At 53.5% G+C, this 20331-nt stretch overlaps 1 protein-coding gene across 2 annotated transcripts in view; it reads right to left on the bottom strand.

The window, feature by feature from the left end:
* TRPV3 (transient receptor potential cation channel subfamily V member 3) overlaps positions 1–20107 on the bottom strand; it is a 30200-nt gene extending 10093 nt beyond the window's left edge. For both annotated transcript variants that reach the window (XM_045888147.3, XM_045888146.3), the window contains exons 1-10: positions 19989–20107; positions 13675–13779; positions 13461–13547; positions 12560–12714; positions 11610–11786; positions 6222–6362; positions 4188–4468; positions 1949–2125; positions 861–1019; positions 97–198 (exon numbers count right to left, since the gene is read on the bottom strand). In XM_045888147.3, the coding sequence (XP_045744103.2) occupies positions 97–198; positions 861–1019; positions 1949–2125; positions 4188–4468; positions 6222–6362; positions 11610–11786; positions 12560–12714; positions 13461–13547; positions 13675–13779; positions 19989–20107 (1503 nt within the window). The remainder of the gene's footprint in view (positions 1–96; positions 199–860; positions 1020–1948; positions 2126–4187; positions 4469–6221; positions 6363–11609; positions 11787–12559; positions 12715–13460; positions 13548–13674; positions 13780–19988) is intronic.
* Positions 20108–20331: the final 224 nt, after the last annotated feature.

Here is a 20331-nt window from a genome sequence, read left to right as displayed (position 1 = left end):
CCGTGGTAAGGCAGAGCAGGGCGGATCAAAGCCAGGCCTGCTGCCCCTCTGCCTGCCCCCCGCAGGCGAGTCCAGAGGGCCTAGTGGCCCACCCACCTCCTTCACAGAGATGCACAGGGCCCAGATGAGCACGAACATCCTTCCTAACAGCTGCAGCCACCCCATCTTGTGCGTCACGGCCAACGGGTGTGGGAGGGCCTGGGAAGAAGGGAAGGCAAGGATGGGTGCAAGATGGGGAGCGAGGAAGGCAGGGGTAATGGCAGCTCTGGGGGTAGGATGCACAAACACACGCCAAACCCTCTGGTTGAGCCAGAGGCCAGCACAAAGCTCAGGCTCCGTACCATGTGAGAGAGAGAGTGGCAGCTTCCTGCCCCTGTCCCCACCCACAGTGGCACCCAGAACTCTGTAGTGAGGGACACAGTCCAGTCCATGCTAACAACCCCTCACACCTCATGGCATTTGTTCATTCCAGAACCCATTCATATCCAGACACTTACAGGACACTCAAAGCTGAAACTCTGTGCCCTGTGTAATGAATGGGAAACTGAGGCCCAGAGTGGGAGGACCCCCCGCCCATTTCCTGTGGCCCTCACAGCAGAAACACCCCAATTAGCTCTTTAGACCTAGGTGGAGCCTGGGCAGGGCCTGCGTCTCCCAACCTTCCAGATCTCCCCGCAATAGCTAAGCACTAGAGACATAGCCAGTTCCCTAGCAGCTGTGAAGGATGACTGCCGGGGAACGCCATGCGAATGTCTTGACCAAGACATTCTAGGCCTCAGTTTCCTCACCTGCACATGGGACTGCTCCAAGCTCCCGGAGCTCTGACCACCCCACCCGCCTCCCTCCGGGGGCCCACATACCTCCTCTTCCCGGGGGCGGTAGTAGGAGACCAGAGTCAGGATGATGTTGTAGAAGAAATAAAAGCAGAAGGACAAGAAGAACATGTACTTGGCAAACTTCTTCCACTTCATATGCAGCAGTGTGTGCAGGGGCTCCAGGGTCAGCATCTCATGCCGGTTCTGGGCGTAGACCACCACCACCATTTTTAAAGGGCCCTCATTCCAAAGGGAGCTCTGAGTCCGCCCCACCCATGGCAGAAGGGGCCAGTCATTCTGTCCCATGGACCGGCGTGGCTGGAAATGTTGGGAAGGTAATTTCTGGCTCCTGAGGCTCCTTCCCAGTGCCCCCAGGCAGCAGCCAAACCCCACAGGAGCTGGGCTTCCAGTGGGAGGACCTGCTGCTCAGTGGGGAGCAAGGGCTGCAAGGGGGAAGGGCCGTGACTGGCCCCAACTTGGCCCCTTCACTGTGTAACCTTAGGGAAACCCCCTGACACTCCCAGGGCCTCAGTTTCCTCATCCACAAAACTAATATCAACCAAACTACCCTATCAACCAGGCTGCCGTGAGGCTTCAGGGAGACCCCAGACAAGGCAGGCTGTGGTAAACATGACTCTTGGTAACATGTGGAGGATGAAGTTCCAATCTGCTGCCTCACTCCCCCCCCAAGCTGAAAACCTCTCACTGCTGATGCTCTCTCTTCCCCTCCAGCTTCACTGATCTTCCCCCCCCCGCGCCTCCTCCAGGAAGGCCTCCCTGATTGCTCCAGCTGTGCCTTCTCTGAGGGGAAGGGGAGATTATAGAACCATTAGGGAAGAGAGGGAGAAACAAGATGGAGAAGATCAACAGCAATCATCCCATCCCCACTCTCACACTGCCCAGGACTCTGAGGCCAGGAGACACCCACCACAGAGGTTTATAGCGCAAGGTCAGCTGGGAACAGGTAAACGCGGCGCCTGCCCTAGCCCTGCCCTTTCTGTTGACTCTGCCCATGGAGGCAAAGGAGTTGGGGGACTACAGACACGTCCAGCTAGTGGCATGGGTCTTCCCAGTGCAGCCTGAGGCCCCGCCCCTCATCCCCCGCCCTTCTCCAGCCCTCCCGAGAGACCCACATCAATGTTGGTGTTGTAGACAATGATTTCCAGCACCGAGTTGTCTGTCATAGTGTCCACGTCGGTGAGGTCGTAGAGTGATGACGACACAGGCCCGTATGCCCAATCGGTGAACTTCCTGGACAGGCTCCGGAGGGGCTTCTCCTTGATCTCACGACTGAGGATATACTTCAAGATCTGGGGACAGAAAGAGGAACAGCTGTACAACTGGGCTGGGAAGATGCTTCCACCTGGACAGATCGAGTTCCACCTCTGCCCCTGCCATCGTGACCCCTGGGCTGGGCTTCATCTGCGGAATGGGTGTGAACCTCGGGGCTCTGCCCAATTCACCAGGGACTGAGAATACAAGGGACAAAAGGTGTGGAGGCCCTTTGCAGGATGCAGAAAGCTGCACAATCAGTTCATAAATCCTTGTACCAGTTGGGGACCCCATTCAGTGAAGCATCTGGGAACTGACAATTTTGAGAAATAATTTGTTTGGCCCGGATGGGAGAAGAAACTAGAAGTTTTCCCAGCTTTCCTATCCCACCCTCGGTCAAGACCATTCCAGTTGAGATTCACTGTGGGCCAGACGGGGTGATACAAGATGCCAGCCTAGCAGAGAGGCCTGAGAAACGCACTCTCCAGGTGATCCTCAAACTCTGCTGCACGGTAGAGTCACTGAGAACACTCGACAATCCCACACCACCGACGAATTCTGTCCAAATCTCTGCAGGTGGGACCCAGACATCTGTATTTTGTAAAGCTCCGTGGGCGGTGCCGAAGTGCAGGCGAGGTGGAGAGCAACCACTCTCCAGCTCACCGCTTTCCAAAACTGGGGCCAGGGCTTCCTGGGGCACCAACCCAAGGCCCAGGAAGAGGGTCCTGGTGAGGAGAACAGTGTCAGAGCCCTGATCTCACACAACCCAGTGGGGTTCCCATCTCATCTCATATGGGAGCCTTGTCCTCACAGTCCAGGCAGAGAAACTCCAGACCCAGGACCAGTCTCCCCGTCCTGAGCCCCAGCCTCAAAGAGCCCCAAGGAACAGGGTCTGTGTCGTAAGCATCTCTGCACCCTCCACTCCCAGCACAGTGGTCAACCTGGGCAGCATCCAGAAAGATTTTCCAAACAACACTGAATGAAGAAGAGAAAGGGCCAGGAATGGGGGAGTCCCCTCCCCAGGACTGGCCATGGGGGAGCACATCATCCTCTAGAAAATCAAAGGGTCATGGGGCCATGGTCCACGCAGGCAGAACACATGCCACAGTGGCTTGCGGGAAGCTCCCCTCACAACCCTCCTAATCTGACTCTCCTCAAAGCCCCCCACAAACTGTTCCCGGGGGTGGGTAGGAGATGGTGGGGACGGTGGGAAGGCACACAATTCCTCCTCTGTCAAAGCCAATCTCCAACCCTTCCTTCCCCCACAAGAGAATGAAAAGGTCCTTTGTGGGCCCCAGCCCTGACCACTGGGACTGGACCCAAGGCCCTCGAGGCACCCGCCTCCCCTGTCAGCCGCCCTGAGGCTGGCACAGCTGTGACTGCACCCAGCCAGTCCTCCACAGCCTCCCAGGAGCCTCAGTCCCCTCCCAGGGCTTGGACACATGGAGGCTGAAGAGCAAGCTTCTCTGAGCCTTGCCCTCGGGCCCACCTGAGTCCTGACCTTGATCTTAGACCAAGTTGTGACTCCAGGCACCAACAGAAGTGGGAGCCCACCCAGCCCAAGTCTTCACCAAGGTTAAGCCCTGAGCTCCTCAGCCACTCCACACAGGCTGCAAAGGGCCACAAGCAGCCATACTCTCTGCTGAGGACGTGGCTCAGCGTTTCAGCACGACAGTGGTCTCTCCAGATGCAGGCAGCCCATTGGCTCTGGAGCCAGAGCAGCCATTCTGAGACTCCTGTCTTCATGAGAGGGTCAGACGCAGCCTCCGCCTGGGTGCCTCACCACACGGGAAGCCTCAGCCACGAAGCCCGTGAGGTACTGTGTCACCATGGCCTTCAAGGTCCCCCACTCCGACCCCAGATGGGAGCTCCAGAGCAGGGCAGAGACACATGGAGTGTTAGGGACTGAAGTCCAGAGGGGGTTCCCACATGCCGCATCTCTGTGTGGTCACTCAGAACAAACCCACCCCAGGCCACAAACGCACTTCCAGACGGAAAGCTGACCTTTCCCCAGCCAAGGTGTAATCTGTGGGGTCCCCAGAAAGGCCCAAGAGCTGGCAGAGAGCCCCCCTGCCCTGCTTCCTGCCCCTGAGGCCCCACCTCGGCCTTGCCCATCTTGGCGGCCAGCTGCAGCGGCGTGAGACCGTCGTTGTTGTGCATGGTCTCCAGCTCCCAGGTTCCGCTCCTCAGCAGGATCATGTCGTACATGCGCTTCACAAAGTCATTCTGCGTCTTGAAGTCCTCAGCCACCGTCACCAGCGCGTGTAGGATGTTGTTTCCCCGTGAGTCCTGCGAGGTGATATCTGTCTGCTCATTCTCCATTAGCAGCTGCACAATCTCAGGCTGGTTGGTACATGCCGCCAGGGCCAGTGGTGTCTCGCCTGGGGCAGGGGGGAGCACTGGAGCTCAGTTCTCTCATAGACCTCCCCAGTGTTCCCCAAGCCCTAGGACTGAAGCCAGTGTCCCCAGCAGGACTGACCCCCGAGCTTCCCTGTACTTCTCCCCATCTTCCCCCTTGGATAGGGAGAGCAGGGAGACTAAAGCTGGATCACTGCCATAACCTCCTAACTGGTCTCCCTACTACCACCCTGGCCCTCCATCACTATCCTCAGCACAGCAGTCAGACTGATCCTAGTAACACATAAGCTTCACCTCCCCCAGAATAAAAGCTCGGGTTCCAACAACAGCCCACAAGGCCCTGCATGTTTGGATGCCATCTCCTCTTTTACCCCACTCACTCCCTCTCTGGCCATAATGGTCTTCCTTTTCCTAGAACATACCAGGCATTTTTCCTACCTCAGGGCCTTTGCACAGGCTGTTCCCTCTGCTTGTAGTGCTATTTCTCCATATCTGCATTGCGCATCCCCGCACCTCCTCCAAGTCTTTGCTCAAACATCACCTTTTCAATGAGTCACCCTAACCACACTATTTAAAATTGAAATCCACCTCCTTCCTGGCCTGGAACTCCCGACCCCCTTTCCCTGTCTTATTTTTTTATTTTTTTCCATGGCACTTCCATTTTCTAACATATTACATAGTGTTCTTATTTATTATGTTTATTATTGATGGTTTTCCTCCAGTCTAGAATGTAAGTTCCATGAGGGTAGAGATCTTTGTTTTGTTGACTAATATATTTCAAACACCTAGAACAGTGCCTAGTGTATATAGTAAGTGATCAATAAATGTTTGTTAAGAAAAGGGAAGGCAGGTGACTCATATGTGGTCACACAACAAGCCTGGGATGGAACCAGGACTGGACAGCAGGTCTCCTACTCTTTCCCTTCCAATCTCCCTCTTGTTCCCTCTCTTCATCCCCCCTGACAGACATTTCCCAACATTGGCTCCAACAGGGTCTGATGTTGGACAGTGGACTGGACAAGACCCTGTCCTCATGTCTGCTCAGACCCATCTAGTCCTACTGATAAAAAACAAACAAACAAAAACAAAAACAAAAACCACCCAGAAGAGAAAACAGGTCAGTGGTTGTCAGCCAAGAGCTGGTATAGGAAAGGGGTGGACAAAGTTGTGTGGGGAAAGTTTCTAGTGTGAAGGAACTATTTATACCCTGTCCTCATGGTGGTGGTCACATAACTGGATGCATTTGTGGGGCTGAACAGAACTGTCCGTGGAAACGGGTGAATTTCACTGTATCTAAAATAGGCATTACAATCTTTTTTCCACCCAGAGTATCCTAACCCCGATTGCTTTGGAACTCCCTAACTCGTCAGCGAGGGAATTTGCCTCTCTTACTTCTGGCTCCGAGTTTGCAGTCCTGGAAAGCCCTGGGCCCAGGGGCAGAGGCGGAGTTGGGCGCTCCTTACTACACCGGGCAAATCATTTCCCCTCCCAGAACCTGTCTCCTGGCCTCTAAGATTGGGCTTTTTCCTTGCTCCCTCTCCCAGGTCTCTGTTCCCTATCCAGGGCTGCTCCAGTGGACGCCTGCTTGCCCCCGTTCCGAAGGCTCTGCCCCGTGGCCTCCCGGGTCCCGGTTCTGTCCCGCTGGGCCCCAGACAGGTCCACGGGTCCGCGCGTCGGGCGGGCAGGAACCCGCAGTGGGGGCTCCCGGCCGGCCCGCCAGCGCCGACTCGGGCGCGGGTGGTCGGGGAGCCCGTGCCGGGCGTGCGCAGCACCCACCGAAGTAGAAGCCTTCGTGCAGGTACTTGGGGTTGAAGAAGAAGCCCCTGGCGTGGGCGTTGACGTCGGCGCCGGCAGCAATGAGCAGGGCGGTGACGTCTCCCTGCCGCCGCTCGATGGCGATGTTCAGTGCCGTCTGCCCTGCGGACCAAGTAGGGACGAGAGGGGGGCGCTCAGCGGCCGGGCCCTGTGGGGGGACAGGAGCTGGGCGCTCGGCGGCCGGGCCCTGGATGGGGGATGGGAGGGGCCGCCCGGCGGCCGGGCCCTGGGGGAGGACGGGAGCGGGGCACTCGACCCGGGCCCTGGGGGCATCCCCCTCTCTGGCCTCCGTACTCCCCACCGAACCACGGCGGAGTACTAGCTGCCGGCCAGCTCCGCTCTCTGGTGCCAGGCGCTGGGGACACGGCGGTGCACAGGATGTAGTTCTGATCCTTCTCCTGGAGAAGCTCAGAGTCTCGCTGGGATTTAAGTGCTGTGATACTGGGAGGTCAAGGGCTGTGGTACCTAGAGCAGGGGCCCTTAACACAGCCAGAGGGGGACAGGTGAGGGTTCCCAGAGTGGCCCCTAAGCTGAGACCCCTTAAGTTAATCAAGGCTGGGTGGGCTGTCTCAAGACTTCATAAACCAGGTTAAGAGGTTAGAACTTTATCCTAAGTGCTATGGGAAGTCACGAGGCATTGAAGTAGGCAAGTGACAGGACCAGAGTTTTGGGTTTTGTCCATGTGTATTTTCTGATCACTCTGGATGCAAAATTGGAGGACGCATTAGAATGAGCCCAGACTTGGGAGGAACTGCCGCTCCAGTGGAGAAAGAGATGATGAAGGCCAAAGACCCTTAGAAGAAGAGTCCTCAGAACAGCCTGTGGGGGTTGGGAGAGAAGGGATGACTACTAGCCTAGGAGCTGGGAGAATGGTGCCACCATGAGTGAGGAACAGAACAGGGGAGAAGCAGCAGGAAGGGGCCGGAGGGATATTAACCCAGTGGGTGGAGCCTGTGGACTCTCCAGATGGAAGGGACTGGAAGGCTGGGGATCTCAGAATGTCCCACCAGAAACAGCATTTTCCGAAGAGCTGCCACCATGCCATACACAAAAATAAAGTCCTGGTGAAAGCAGGAAAGAATGTCCAATGGAAAAAAGACAGTCTCTTCAACAAATGGTGTTGGGAAAATTGGATAGCCACATGCAGAAGAATGAAACTGGACCATTTCCTTACACCACACACAAAAATAGACTCCAAATGGCTGAAAGACCTAAATGTGAGACAGGAGTCCATCAACATCCTAAAGGAGAACACAGGCAGCAACCTCTTCAACCTCAGCCGCAGCAACTTCTTCCTAGAAACATCACCAAAGGCAAGGGAAGCAAGGGCAAAAATGAACTATTGGGACTTCATCAAGATAAAAACTTTTGCAAAGCAAAGGAAACAGTCCACAAAACCAAAAGACAACCGACAGAATGGGAGAACATATTTGCAAATGACATATCAGATAAAGGGCTAGTATCCAAAATCTATAAAGAACTTATCAAACTCAACACCCAAAGAACAAAGAATCCAATCAAGAAATGGGCAGAAGACATGAACAGACATTTTTCCAAAGAAGACATCCAAATGGCCAACAGACACATGAAAAAGTGCTCAACATTGCTCGGCATCAGGGAAATCCAAATCAAAACCTCAATGAGATACCACCCCACACCAGCCAGAATGGCTACAATTAACAAGTCAGGAAACGACAGATGTTGGCGGGGATGCGGAGAAAGGGGAACCCTCCTACGCTGTTGGTGGGAATGCAAGCTGGTGCAGCCACTCTGGAAAACAGTGTGGAGGTTCCTCAAAAAGTTGAAAATAGAGCTACCATATGATCCAGCAATTGCACTACTGGGTATTTACCCCAAAGATACAAATGTAGGGACCCAAAGGGGTACATGCACCCCGATGTTTATAGCAGCAATGTCCACAATAGCCAAACTGTGGAAAGAGCCAAGATGTCTATCGACAGATGAATGGATAAAGAAGAGGTGGTATATATATACAATGGAATATTATGCAGCCATCAAAAGGAATGAGATCTTGCCATTGGCAACAACATGGATGGAACTGGAGGGTGTTATGCTGAGCGAAATAAGTCGAACAGAGAAAGACATGTATCATATGACCTCACTGATATGAGGAATTCTTAATCTCAGGAAACAAACTGAGGGTTGCTGTAGTGGGGGGGTGGGGTGGGAGGGATGGGGTGGCTGGGTGATAGACACTGGGGAGGGTATGTGTTCTGGTAAGCGCTGTGAACTGTGCAAGACTGTTGAATCTCAGATCTGTACCTCTGAAACAAATAATGCAATATATGTTAAGAAAAAAAAAAAGAAGAAGAAGATAGCAGGAGGGGAAGAATGAAGCGGGGGAAATCGGAGGGCTAGACGAACCATGAGAGACGATGGACTCTGAAAAACAAACTGAGGGTTCTAGAGGGGAGGGGGGTGGGAGGATGGGTTAGCCTGGTGGTGGGTATTGAGGAGGGCACATTCTGCATGGAGCACTGGGTGTTATGCACAAACAATGAATCATGGAACACTTCATCTAAAACTAATGATGTAATGTATGGGGATTAACATAAGAATAAAAAAAATAAAATTAAAAAAAAGAAGAAGAAGAAGGTAGCAGGAGGGAAGAATGAAGCAGGGGAAATTGGAGGGGGAGACGAACCATGAGAGACGATGGACTCTGAAAAACAAACTGAGGGTTCTAGAGGGGAGGGGGGTGGGAGGATGGGTTAGCCTGGTGGTGGGTATTGAGGAGGGCACATTCTGCATGGAGCACTGGGTGTTATGCGCAAACAATGAATCATGGAACACTACATCTAAAACTAATAATGCAATGTATGGGGATTGACATAAGAATAAAAAATAAAAAAATAGGGAGGCCTGGGTGGCTAAGTTGCTTAAGCGACTGCCTTCGGCTCAGGTCATGATCCTGGAGTCCCTGGATCGAGTCCCACATCGGGCTCCCTGCTCGGCAGGGAGTCTGCTTCTCCCTCTGACCCTCCCCCCCCTCATGTGCTTGCTCTCTCTCATTCTCTCTCTCTCAAATAAATAAATAAAATCTTAAAAAAATAAAATAAAATAAAAATTTAAAAATATAAAAAAATTGTAAAAAGGCGAATTGCTAAAGGTCTTTAATAAAATGCTAAAAATGATAATATTTTAAACGTTGTTTTTGGATCCTCTTAGCAGCATAGGAAGGAAATATTAATTAGCCTCTGCCAGATGGAGGAACTGAGACTCAGAAAGGCAAAGTAACATGCCCAAAGTGAGGAAAAATGCTCCCCTGGTGGTGTTGTAGTCCCTTAACCCCCCGGCGGCAGGGAGCACCCATCCAGGACACTGAAGGGGAGGTACCAGCAGATACCATCAGAGGGAAGAATAGGGGGTTGGTTTCTGGGAAGACAGAAATAAATGGCTCCTCTCACCATGCAGAGAGAGAGTGAGTGCTCACAGCCCCCAACAAGCCCACCAGCAAAAGACAAAGTCATGAAAGAAGGAAGTGATAAGGGGAGGCTAAGAAAGAAGAAAAGCAAGGAGTTGCAGTCAGGACAGCAAAGCCTTAATAGTAACCTTCATTTATTCACTCATTCAAAAAACATTTATTTATTTTTTTATTTAAAGATTTTATTTATTTATTTGACAGAGAGAGAGAGATAGTGAGAACAGGAACACAAGCAGGGGGAGTGGGAGAGGGAGAAGCAGGCTTCCCGCTGAGCAGGGAGCCCGATGTGGGACTCGATCCCAGGACCCTGGGATCATGACCTGAGCCGAAGGCAGACGCTTAACGACTGAGCCACCCAGGCGCCCCAAAAAACATTTATTAAAGACCTCTTATGTGAGACCCCAAGGGTCCCAGGGAATTCACTATGGGCAAGACAGACTCCATCCCTGGCCTCAAGGGGAACATGCTGCTAGAAAGGGGTTTAAGTCCCTGTATACTGACAAGAAGAAAGGAGGGGACAGAAAGGGACTGAAAAGGGAGAAGAATCAAGACAGGCAAGCCTGAGGCACTGGCCTAAACCTCCCTGGCTAAGGTCTAGTATCAACTCCCTAGTGACAGGCTGAGAACATTATAGATAGCCCATCTGGTTTCTCTCTTTGCTTTGGCTACCAGGGAGCTCAGCATGCAGTTCAGCACTCAGTTGTAGCCATCATCCCTGGATTCCCTTGCTTCCCGTCAACAGTGTTGAGTTTTCATAGTCCTTTACTTTTTCCAGTATATAATAAAAACCCTTGTGAAAGTCTGCAGTTTAAATAAATAAATAAAAATAAAAAGGACTTTGCCCCATGAGAAAAGTTGAGGGCCAAGCTAGACTACTCCCTGCAAAGAGCAATGTTTAGTGCCCCCTGGCGTATCAGCGAGATAGCATCCAGTCATTCCTGGGCCCATCATTTTTGCACCTCATTAGAACCGAAGAGGATGTTTACTGAGTCCAAAAACTCCAGTGAGGACACACCTTACTGATTATTCACAACAGATTTGCCGGGCGGGGAAACACTATCCCAAATGTGGCCTCCCTGCCCCTTTCCAATCCACTTAAGAGAGAAGCCACAAAATTGAGACCCAGATGGGGCGGTAAGTAATAACAATGATGGTGACACTAAGATTGGCCGTGTGTTGGCCTCGCCCAGCTATCTGACAGCATCTCTGGCCAGCTTCCCACTGCCCTGATAGGCCAAACTCATTCCCATCTCAGGCTCTGGCCCTTGCCCTGCTCCCAGTCTTTCTCATCATGCAGGCCTCAGGTCGAAGGTTACCTCCCTGCTGATACACTCTAAAGCTGCCCATCCCCAGTCATTTTGGATCACATTACCTTCTTCTATTTTCTTTTCCTAGCATTTTCCATCTAAAATTACTTTATTTAAAGCAGTGGCCTAGGGCGCCTGGGTGGCTCAGTTGGTTAAGCGACTGCCTTCGGCTCAGGTCATGATCCTGGAGTCCCGGGATCGAGTCCCGCATCGGGCTCCCTGCTCGGCGGGGAGTCTGCTTCTCCCTCTCCTGTTCCCCTCTCTTGTGCTCTCTCTCTCATTCTCTCTCTCAAATAAATAAATAAAATCTTTAAAAAAAAAAAAAAAAAAAAAAAAAAAAAAAAAAAAAAAATAAAGCAGTGGCCTATATCTGTCTTGTTCACCACTGCGCCCCAGTGCCGAAAACAATGCCTGGCATGTGGCAGTTAGCTCAAAACTCTCTGCAGAACAAAGGACGGAAGTGAGGAGTGCCTGCTATGTGGTATGAAAGCAGGCTCAGTGCTTAGGGCCCACGGTGACAGCAGGGGCCCTGTGTGGCCTGGCCCCCAGCCCAGCCTCAGAAATCCCTGTGCACAGCACCTCCCACAGGCAGCATACCTTTGTAGGCCTCCTCTGTGTACGCAGCGTTGATGAACCTGTCCAGGATGTCACTGTCCTCGGCAAAAGCCAGCAGGATCTGCACAATCTCCTTGGTGTTGGGGTTGATGTTTAACAAGGCCTTCATCAGGCAGGTCTTCCCCGTGTCAGAGGCCGTCAGCTTGTGCATGAGGAAGTCTGCGGACAGGGTCACACAGGATGAGCCGCAGGAGGGGCCCCGGCTGCCCCTGGCCCTTCCAGCCCTGAGGAGGGGAGGCCAGGGTGAGGGGGCGGCAGCCTCAGACCTCCAGACCCTGCTCGGGCCTCCCCCACTGGCCTCCTGGAGCCTCTGCTACCTACTCTCCTCCTCCCTCTCCAACTGCTCTTCCCCTGAGGCCCCCCGAGAGCGTCATCTAAGGCCTTTTGCTCTTTGCCTTCTGCACCTGCTACCTTGGAGGGGGCAGTCTCACCCACTGCATGCCTTCCCGCTGTCCACCTCAGTGCTGATGCCCTGAAGTCTTCAGCCTGCCTCCTCCTAGTAGCCTACATCCCCTCCTTCTAACACGCTATGCCCCGGGCCCCGAGACAGCGTGGGACCCACCATCCAGCAAGTGGCCAATGGCGCTACCCTGGACTCCTCTCTTTCTCTCACTTCCCTTGTCCTCGATTCCAGCCAGTTCCACTGCCGAGGTCACCTTCCCCCAGCTCTTCTGCTGTGCTCCCAACGCTGCCTGAATAGCACCCTTCTCCAGTTTTACACCTGCCCTCCAGGCAGTGGCCAGACCTGACCTTCGCCTGCCTAAGCCCTTGCATGGCTCCCCGTTGCCCTCGGAGTCAGCTTCAAAGTCCCCAGCCCAGCATTCTGGGCTCCTCACACGGCCCCCTCATGGGTGGTTGTGGGGAAAGGTTGACAGCAGGAGCCACACGGGGCCCCCAGCCCTGCGCTCTCTCTGCCGGAGCCAGCCACTGACCAGCCACGTCCAGGCCACGCCGCCGCCTGCAAAGCTCCTGCAGCTCCCGCAGCAGCTCCCGCAGCTCCTCCACGCAGCCCTCCGACACGGCCGCAAAGATGCGCTTCTTCAGCCGCTTCTTTTTCCGCCTCTGCTCTTCCTTGGCCAGGTTTGCACTGAGGCCGGAAAGTATTGCCAGTTCACCGGGCGGGTACCACCAACCTACTCTCCCCTCCCCCGCCGGAGCCGCTGCGCCTGCGCAGAGCCGCTCCAGCCTTGGCAGCCCCCGCGCTGTCCCGACGCCCCAGGCGCTGTCCATCAGCGCTCCAGGCCCCTGGCACCCCGCACCCCTGTCGCCGCGTGCAGGCTTCCCTCCCAATCCAAATGCAATCACGTTTTTTCAAAATACATATTTGGATACACAGAGTAAAGTTGACTAGGAAGGACAATTAATAGCGATTGCCTTAAAATGTATGAGATTAGGGGAAGGGAAATCCCACTTTAATCTTTTGGGATGTTTGCATTTTTAAACTCCATCTCTTCCTGCCCCCACACTCCAAAGAGACAAGCATGGTAATGCGTAATTTTTTGTTTGTATGTGTTCTTGCAAAATGCACATGATGCTTCATGGTTTATAAGCATGTATTTTTAATGTACTTACATGGGATTGTGTTACAGTTCTCCTTCTCTTGCATACTGTTCTTTGAATGCTTATAATGAATGGGTAATACTTTTTATAGTTTATAAAATGTAATACTCCCCTCCCCCCCCCAAAAAATTCCTACATGCCACAACCAGAGGTCCAGACGTTTGTCCCAACCCCCAGGAACGGAGGCTTCTTTCTCTTTCCTGGGTAGTGATGCCCATGCCTCTGTCACCCACCGGGTAGACGCAGTGAGGGGAAGGGGAGGGCCAGGCTGACCTGGGACTGTTGGGATTGGACGGGGTCTCTGTCACATCGTCCTGAGGAGACTGTGGTGAGTCCATGTCATCACAGTTGCCAGAGAGGCTGGAAAGGAAGAGAGAGAGAAACAAGTTTAAAAGAGAGAGACAACCAGGCCTGGCCATTTGGCCCCAGGTGAGTTGCTGCCCGCCCTGGAGCGGAGGTCTGGGCTGGCACGGGGGCCAGTACTCACCACTGCCGGATGTTGGAGTCCATAGGCTTGGAGAAGATGGGGGGAGAGGTCTTGGAGACAATGGGGTTGGGATCGAACCCTTCTATCTCCAGGAAGAAGTGTGCACTGTGGGGACACCCAAGCAAGGCCATTAGAGCTGGGGCTGGGACCGTCCACCCGCGTGCCCTGCACCCTGCTGCTGAGGCTGCCCAGCCGCACAGCACACTCGCTCTCGGCCGGCTCCATCCCTCATGGCCTCGCTCAGCCCCCACAGCAGCCCTCTGGGATGGGTACTGCCCCATCGCCGCGTGCAGGTGGGCAGGTGGAGGCTCTGAGGTCAAGCTACTCGCCTGAGCTCACACAGCAAGTAGGTGGCAGAGCCTGGACTCAAAGCTGGGTTTCGGTGATTCTAGTCACTAAAAATACTGAGAGATGAACCCAGGGGTCTCTGCTGGGGTGGCCTAGCATCTGAGGGGGACTTTCCTGTCTGCAGCTGCCTCCAGGTGCGGAAGACTCACCAGAGATGGGGGACATGGCAACAACGAGAGCTACAATTCCCCATCATCCCCTGCAACTGTCCCTCTGGCCTCGGGTCTGAAGAAGAGCCCTTTCAGGAGGAAGTCCCTACATGCTGACATCTACAAGGGCCTTTCCTGGTTGCCAGGACACATTCAACTCCCTCCGATCATCTCTTGTACTGTTGTGTCGGCACAGAAAATAGTCAGACCTAGAGCAGTGAGGGGATGTAAAAGTTCAGGGGACAGGGCTAAGAATCCTCATCAAGAAGGAAAACTCAGGAAACCACTTTGGACAGTGGGTGTGAGGAGCAGTAGAGGGGCAAGTGAAGGGCACACTTTCTCCCAGGGCTGGAAGAGAGACATGGGCCCAGGGCCTGTGACCTGACTAAGCCCCAGGGGAGGGGACAGACTCACTGCCTGATCAGGAGATGAGACACACACCCAAGATACGACTCCCCAGCCAGACACAGCCCTGGCCTCACCTTCAGAAGCACCCACAAACACAGACACGCATGCTCTCAGAACCTACGGTCGCACACTCAGGGACAAGCCTTCCCATGACAGCCTGGATGATGAGCATCAGGAGGAGGGTCGGTTGCAGCGATACCCCCCACCCCATGCTGCTGCAGCATACCTTCTTGCTCTGTGACCTGGCCGGGGATAGTGGCCTCCTGACCAGCTGGTCTCTCTCATAAGTACCTTTGCTGCCTGTCTCCTTCCCATGCCCAGAAGGATCGACATGCCCCCTCCCTTTCTCACAAAACCACAGAAGAGCTCCCAAAGCACAGTCCCAGCCACATCAAGTTCAGAAGGGTAGCAGGGGAGGGATTGTGGCCCCATTCCATAATGAGGGAACCAAGGCCAGGATGGAGCAACACTCATCCGTGGTCACCCCCCAAGGATAGAAGCCAAGTTGGACAGAGAACTTGACTCTTGATTCCAGGCTCCCAGTTTACACCACTATCCACGCTGCTGTCCCCTCAACCCTCTGGGTCTTCTTCCAGCCAAACCAGCTCTAGGGATTAGCTGCAGGTGCAGACTGCCCAACATAGCCACGTCCCGGGATGGGCAGGCATGAGGGAATCCTGGGCCCTGCCTGTCCTCTCCCTCTCCTCTCCTGCAGGCACAGACAAGCCTGGAAGCCTCAGAACAAATCCAGAACTGGGGCATAAGTGGGGTGGGTGACAGGGCTGGCTGGCACATTGCCCTCACCCTCCTATCTTCTGCCCATCAAGAGGAACCTTCTGACCTGACCTAAAATCAAATCCTTCTTCCAAAAGAGAAGTACACCCCTGACTGGGAGCCCAAAACCTGGGTTCTAGTCTGGCTCTGCCTCTGCCTCCTGGGTGACCTGAGGATGGAGAGTGCTTGGACCAGATGATCCTGGACTCTGGAGCCAGGACAGCTCTAAAATCATCCACAAATGGACTGTGCAGCTGAAGTGGGCATCAGAGGTCATCCAGTCTGATGACTACTCTCAGCATCCTTGGAGTGCCCCAGAAATGCCACCCTAAAGTGTCCCTACTTGTCTAGGCTCCTTGATAGTGTGCATCTACTCAACAAAGACTTATTGAGCACCTACCGTATGCCAGGCGCTGTTCTAGGAGATGGGGATTAAATGGTGCACAAATGGGCAAAAATCCATTTGAAGAGCTATTGTCCCAGTGAATTGGTCAGAATTGGACCCAATGAGGCCATTGCTTTCCCTGCTCCAGACACACACTGACCTTCAACTGTAAGATCCTCAATGGGAGGAACCACACCTGAATTGTCCTTAATTCTCCAGAACCCAATGCTTCTTCTGATACTCAGAAGATTTAACAGAGGAGCAGAACATGGATAGGTAATGTGTGTAAGAAAGGAAGAATAGCTGGTCAGATAGATGGACAGATGAGTTGGATGGATGAATAAGATGGATAGATGGATGCATGGATACATGGAAGGATGGATGCATGGATACATGGAAGGATGGATGAATGGATGCATGGATGGCTGAGCAATGAGTAGTTGGATGGGCAGATTGGTGGATAGATGTAGAGGCTGGTGGAATGAACCAATAAGCAGACAGACCAACACAAACCTCAGGTGACTCCCACTGGGCTCTCTGTTGCCCAAAGCTCTCATCTTTTTCTCAGTCTTGCCCCAGAAGTTGAGGAAGGGTCCTTTGCGTCTCTTCCAACTCCTCTCCTTCTCAGGGCTTCCTCCCAGAGGCCAAACGGGCCTCAAGAATGGACTAGGAAACCAGATCACAACAGCATCTATCTATTCCAGGCCTGGGAGCCAAAGGGCCCGAGGGAGTGGAGGAAATATATCCTCATCTCACCATGAAGTGTCCTTCTTTGTGTGGAGGGACTGTGCTGAGCCACCAGGACACTTACTCATCAACTCGCTCACTCTGTCTCTCATTGTCTCACCTGCTCCTGCACTGACCCACCTACTAACTCAAAAACCACAAATATGCTCTGTGTAGAAAATGTTGGAAGCAGGGAAGGAAGAGATGACCCTTCGGGACCCTGTCCTCAGAGTTCTGTGGCTCGGGAAAATCCCCAGAAGCAGAGAGGGCAGCATGAGAAAAGCTTCTATGGCAGAAGGCAAGGACTATGTCGGAGGAAGAAAGTCTTCAGTGGCTGGGAAGGAGAGTGGTGAAAGCCAGACTGGAAAGATCCCTGACTGTGAGCAAGGATTCCTGGGACAGGGAGCTGTAGACCATGACAGTCCATCCCACACATGCCCTATTTGCCACTGCACATGCTACATCTTACCTGCCACCATGACAGATGGTGATGTCTTGGCCATGTGACATCCTGGCTTCTAACCTGCAGCATATACTGTTTGTTTACTCCTACCTTTGATCCAGACCAAAGGCACCTCATGGGTGTCATTAACTCAGGGGAACATGTAGCTCTGCACCATCTCTCCTTCATTTCTGTCCCTTTGAAGACGATGAACAATCCCTGAGCAACCCCAGGGCTGGGAAGGAGGCTGTGTGACCAACTACTTTGTCCCAAGAAATGCCCAAGTGCTCTGATCTCCAAAAAGCCAGCCCCTCCACAGGTTTCATCAGCCCATGTCTCCACCCCAGGGCATCGCCTTGCCCAGGGTCCAGTAAAGAGGCCACAGTGAGGGCGCCTGGGTGGCTCAGTCGTTAAGCGTCTACCTTTAGCTCAGGTCATGATCCCAGGGTCCTGGGATCGAGTCCCACATCCGGCTCCCTGCTCCACAGGCAGCCTGCTTCTCCCTCTCCCACTCCCCCTGCTTGTGTTCCTGCTCTCGCTGTCTCTCTCTCTGTCAAATAAATAAAATCTTTAAAAAAAAAAAAAAAAGAGGCCACAGTGGTAGCTGCTCATGAGAAATAGCATGATGGGGGCGCCTGGGTGGCTCAGTCATTAAGCGCCTGCCTTCAGCTCAGGTCATAATCCCAGGGTCCTGGGATCGAGCCCCGCATCGGGCTCCCTGCTCCACAGGAAGCCTGCTTCTCCCTCCCCCACTCCCCCTGCTTGTGTTCCCTCTCTCGCTGTGTCTCTGTCTGTCAAATAAATAAAAAATCTTTAAAAAGAAAAAAAAAAAAGAAAGAAATAGCATGATCGTTCAGGAAAAGCTACAGGTCCAAAAATCTCTTCTCACCTAGACTTCTTAGTACCTTCAATCCCACTATTAGTACAGATTTCCTTACTGGTCAGACTGGCTTTCTTTATTTACATTGAATTTTTTCTTTTCTTTTCTTTTTCTATCTAGGCTGAGTCCTATATTCAGTTTTGAGGGAGATGCCAAAATCTTCAGGGAAAAGTAGGCACTTGAGGGCCCTCAAAGAGCCATTGGGAAGAAGGTGCTCCTGCTTCGTGAGACAAAGGTGACACCTCACACCCAGGCCTTTGGCTGTGTGAGGCCATAGGTAGAGCTGAGTCTAAGGCTAAGTTCATGAACAGGGATAGGCTCAGAAAAGGCAGCTTGACTGTGGGAAGATCCTGGGATTTTCCTGAAGCCATGTCCACAATCCTTCCCTGAGGTCCAAACCTCCCCTAGGAATGTGAGAGGGCAGGGGAAGGGAAAGAGAGGCAAGAGGGTGCTCCATCGGGCACTTCTCAGACAACATTCACACCTGAACTTGGCTTGTCTCTCCTCATCTTGCTCCTCCTCCTCTGATGTGCTCACGTCAGAGATGGCCCCATCATCCATTCAGGTCCTCCCACCAAATGAAGGGGATGTCTCTCGGTTCTCCTTCTCCCTCCCTTCTCATAGTTGATCCTACAGACCCCATGATCCCAATAAATTTCTGACCTGACCCCTTCTTCTCCATTCCTGATCACCCAGGTTCAGACCTCACCACCTGTCACTCAAGCTTCCCAAGAGCCTCCTGTCATCTCCCTGCTCCCAGCCTCCCCTCCAATCCATCGTCCACATAGATCACCCAGAGTATGCTTTCCAAAATGCAAATCTCACCATGCCCTCCTTGTCACACAAAATCCCTCTCTGGCTCCCCACTGCCCTCAGGTTTGTCCAAACTCCTTAACCAACCCCCAAGACCCAGCCCCAGTGGGATTCGTATTCTCCAAGATTCCTCCCCCCACCCAGCCCTTCAGTTACACAGATCCTCCCTGGTCCCTGCCCCAAGCCTCTGTCTGGGGATGCCCTTTCCCTGCCTCTCCACTTGCCATCACCCATTCGAAACCACCTCATCCAGGAAGTGCCCTGAGACAGCCTGCAGAGCCTGCAGGGTCAGAATGACCCACCCCTTCTCAGACCCCTCCCCACCTTGTTACTGGGACACTTCTCACATTCTTCTGGGTGCCCTTCTTACCAGACTGTGAGCAGGGATGGGCATTCTTTCTCTCTGTGTCTCCGTCTCCCCGGCCTGGGCCCCGGTGCACAGAAAACCTCAGCAATTATTACTCACAACAACAGACAGAAGGGAAAACACTGATCTCACCTCTGGCCCAAGCCGGGGCCTGGGATGGGGCCAGAGGAGGCGAGGCAAATGAGCTGAACTACACCCGGGGCCCACCTGGGTCCAGTGAAGCACAACCTGTGGTGAAGAGGGGCATTTGGGCTTAAGGGCACCAAATCTGCTGGGGGGCTGGGGGACTGCCACGGAAGCAGCTCAGGGGCCAGGAATGACCCTAGAGAAATACTCTCCCTGCTTTGCTTCCTCCACACCCCCAGCTGGGAAGTAGTCATAACCATCCCAGCCCTGCTCGGTTCCCAGGGGCCCTTTGGAGGGACAGTAACAATGACGATGATGAAGATGAAGCTCCAAGTAGCAAAACCACTATCCACACTAGCATGTACAGGATGCCAGCAGCGCATCGCCCAGCGCGTTGTGCCGACGATCCCAACAAACGATCACCCTGTGAGCCAGTGCCTTTGCTGGGTCCCAATTACACAGGTGGTGTTAAAGAACTTGAATAGCCTGGCTGGGCGCACAGTGGACAGGAAAGCCATTGGTGCACGTGAAAAAAGTAGTCACTTGGAGATCCAGGCTACCTGAAATTTCCACGTACCTTTTGGCTCTGTCTAAAGGATGGCTCCAGCAATCCCTTGCTTCAGCCAGAAGCCTTCCTGAATATCACTGCCTCAGTGCCTCCGACCCCTCCAAGGAGGCCTCCCTGATTATTCCCATTGTACTGACTTTCCCAGCTCAGCCCCCTGAGTATGTAGTGCTATCTCCCCACCCTCCCCCCGCTTATACCTAGTTGGGCACCAGGTCACCCCGGATGAGACTGAGAGTCTTGTGTCCACCCGGGCAAGGGCTCCCTGAGGATGGGCGCCAAAATCCCTGATGTGCCCTCACAGCACAGTGCCCAAGCCTGCCCGTCCTACCTCTTCTTGGTGGGGGTGATCTCTGCTGACCTCTTCTCCTGCAGGATGGCAGGGTTCCCACTGGGGACGGCAGCTCTTCTGCCCATGAGGGGCACCATCTCCTTGGGGTGGGCATTCATGGCTGGAGCACAATCATAGCACAGATGCTTAGGTTGAGTGGGCATGGAGGAGCTTCAGGGGGCTTCAGATGCCCATGTCGCACCAGGTGGTCTCTGCTCATACCCCCGGGATGAGGAGCTCACTCTCTACCTTCCCTGGCCGCCAACTCTTCCCAGGAAGAGAGAGACTGTCCCCGCAATTTCTCCTGCTCCCTGCTCCAGCACCTCTGCCCCTGTGCATCTTA

Source organism: Mirounga angustirostris, unplaced genomic scaffold (assembly GCF_029215605.1).
Source record: "Mirounga angustirostris isolate CCGP_5_RB_7025 unplaced genomic scaffold, mMirAng1.0.hap1 SCAF_17, whole genome shotgun sequence".
In the NCBI taxonomy this organism is placed as follows: Eukaryota; Metazoa; Chordata; class Mammalia; order Carnivora; family Phocidae; genus Mirounga; species Mirounga angustirostris.
The sequence above is the reverse complement of the archived record's forward strand: the minus strand, read 5'-3'. Positions and strand labels throughout refer to the sequence as shown.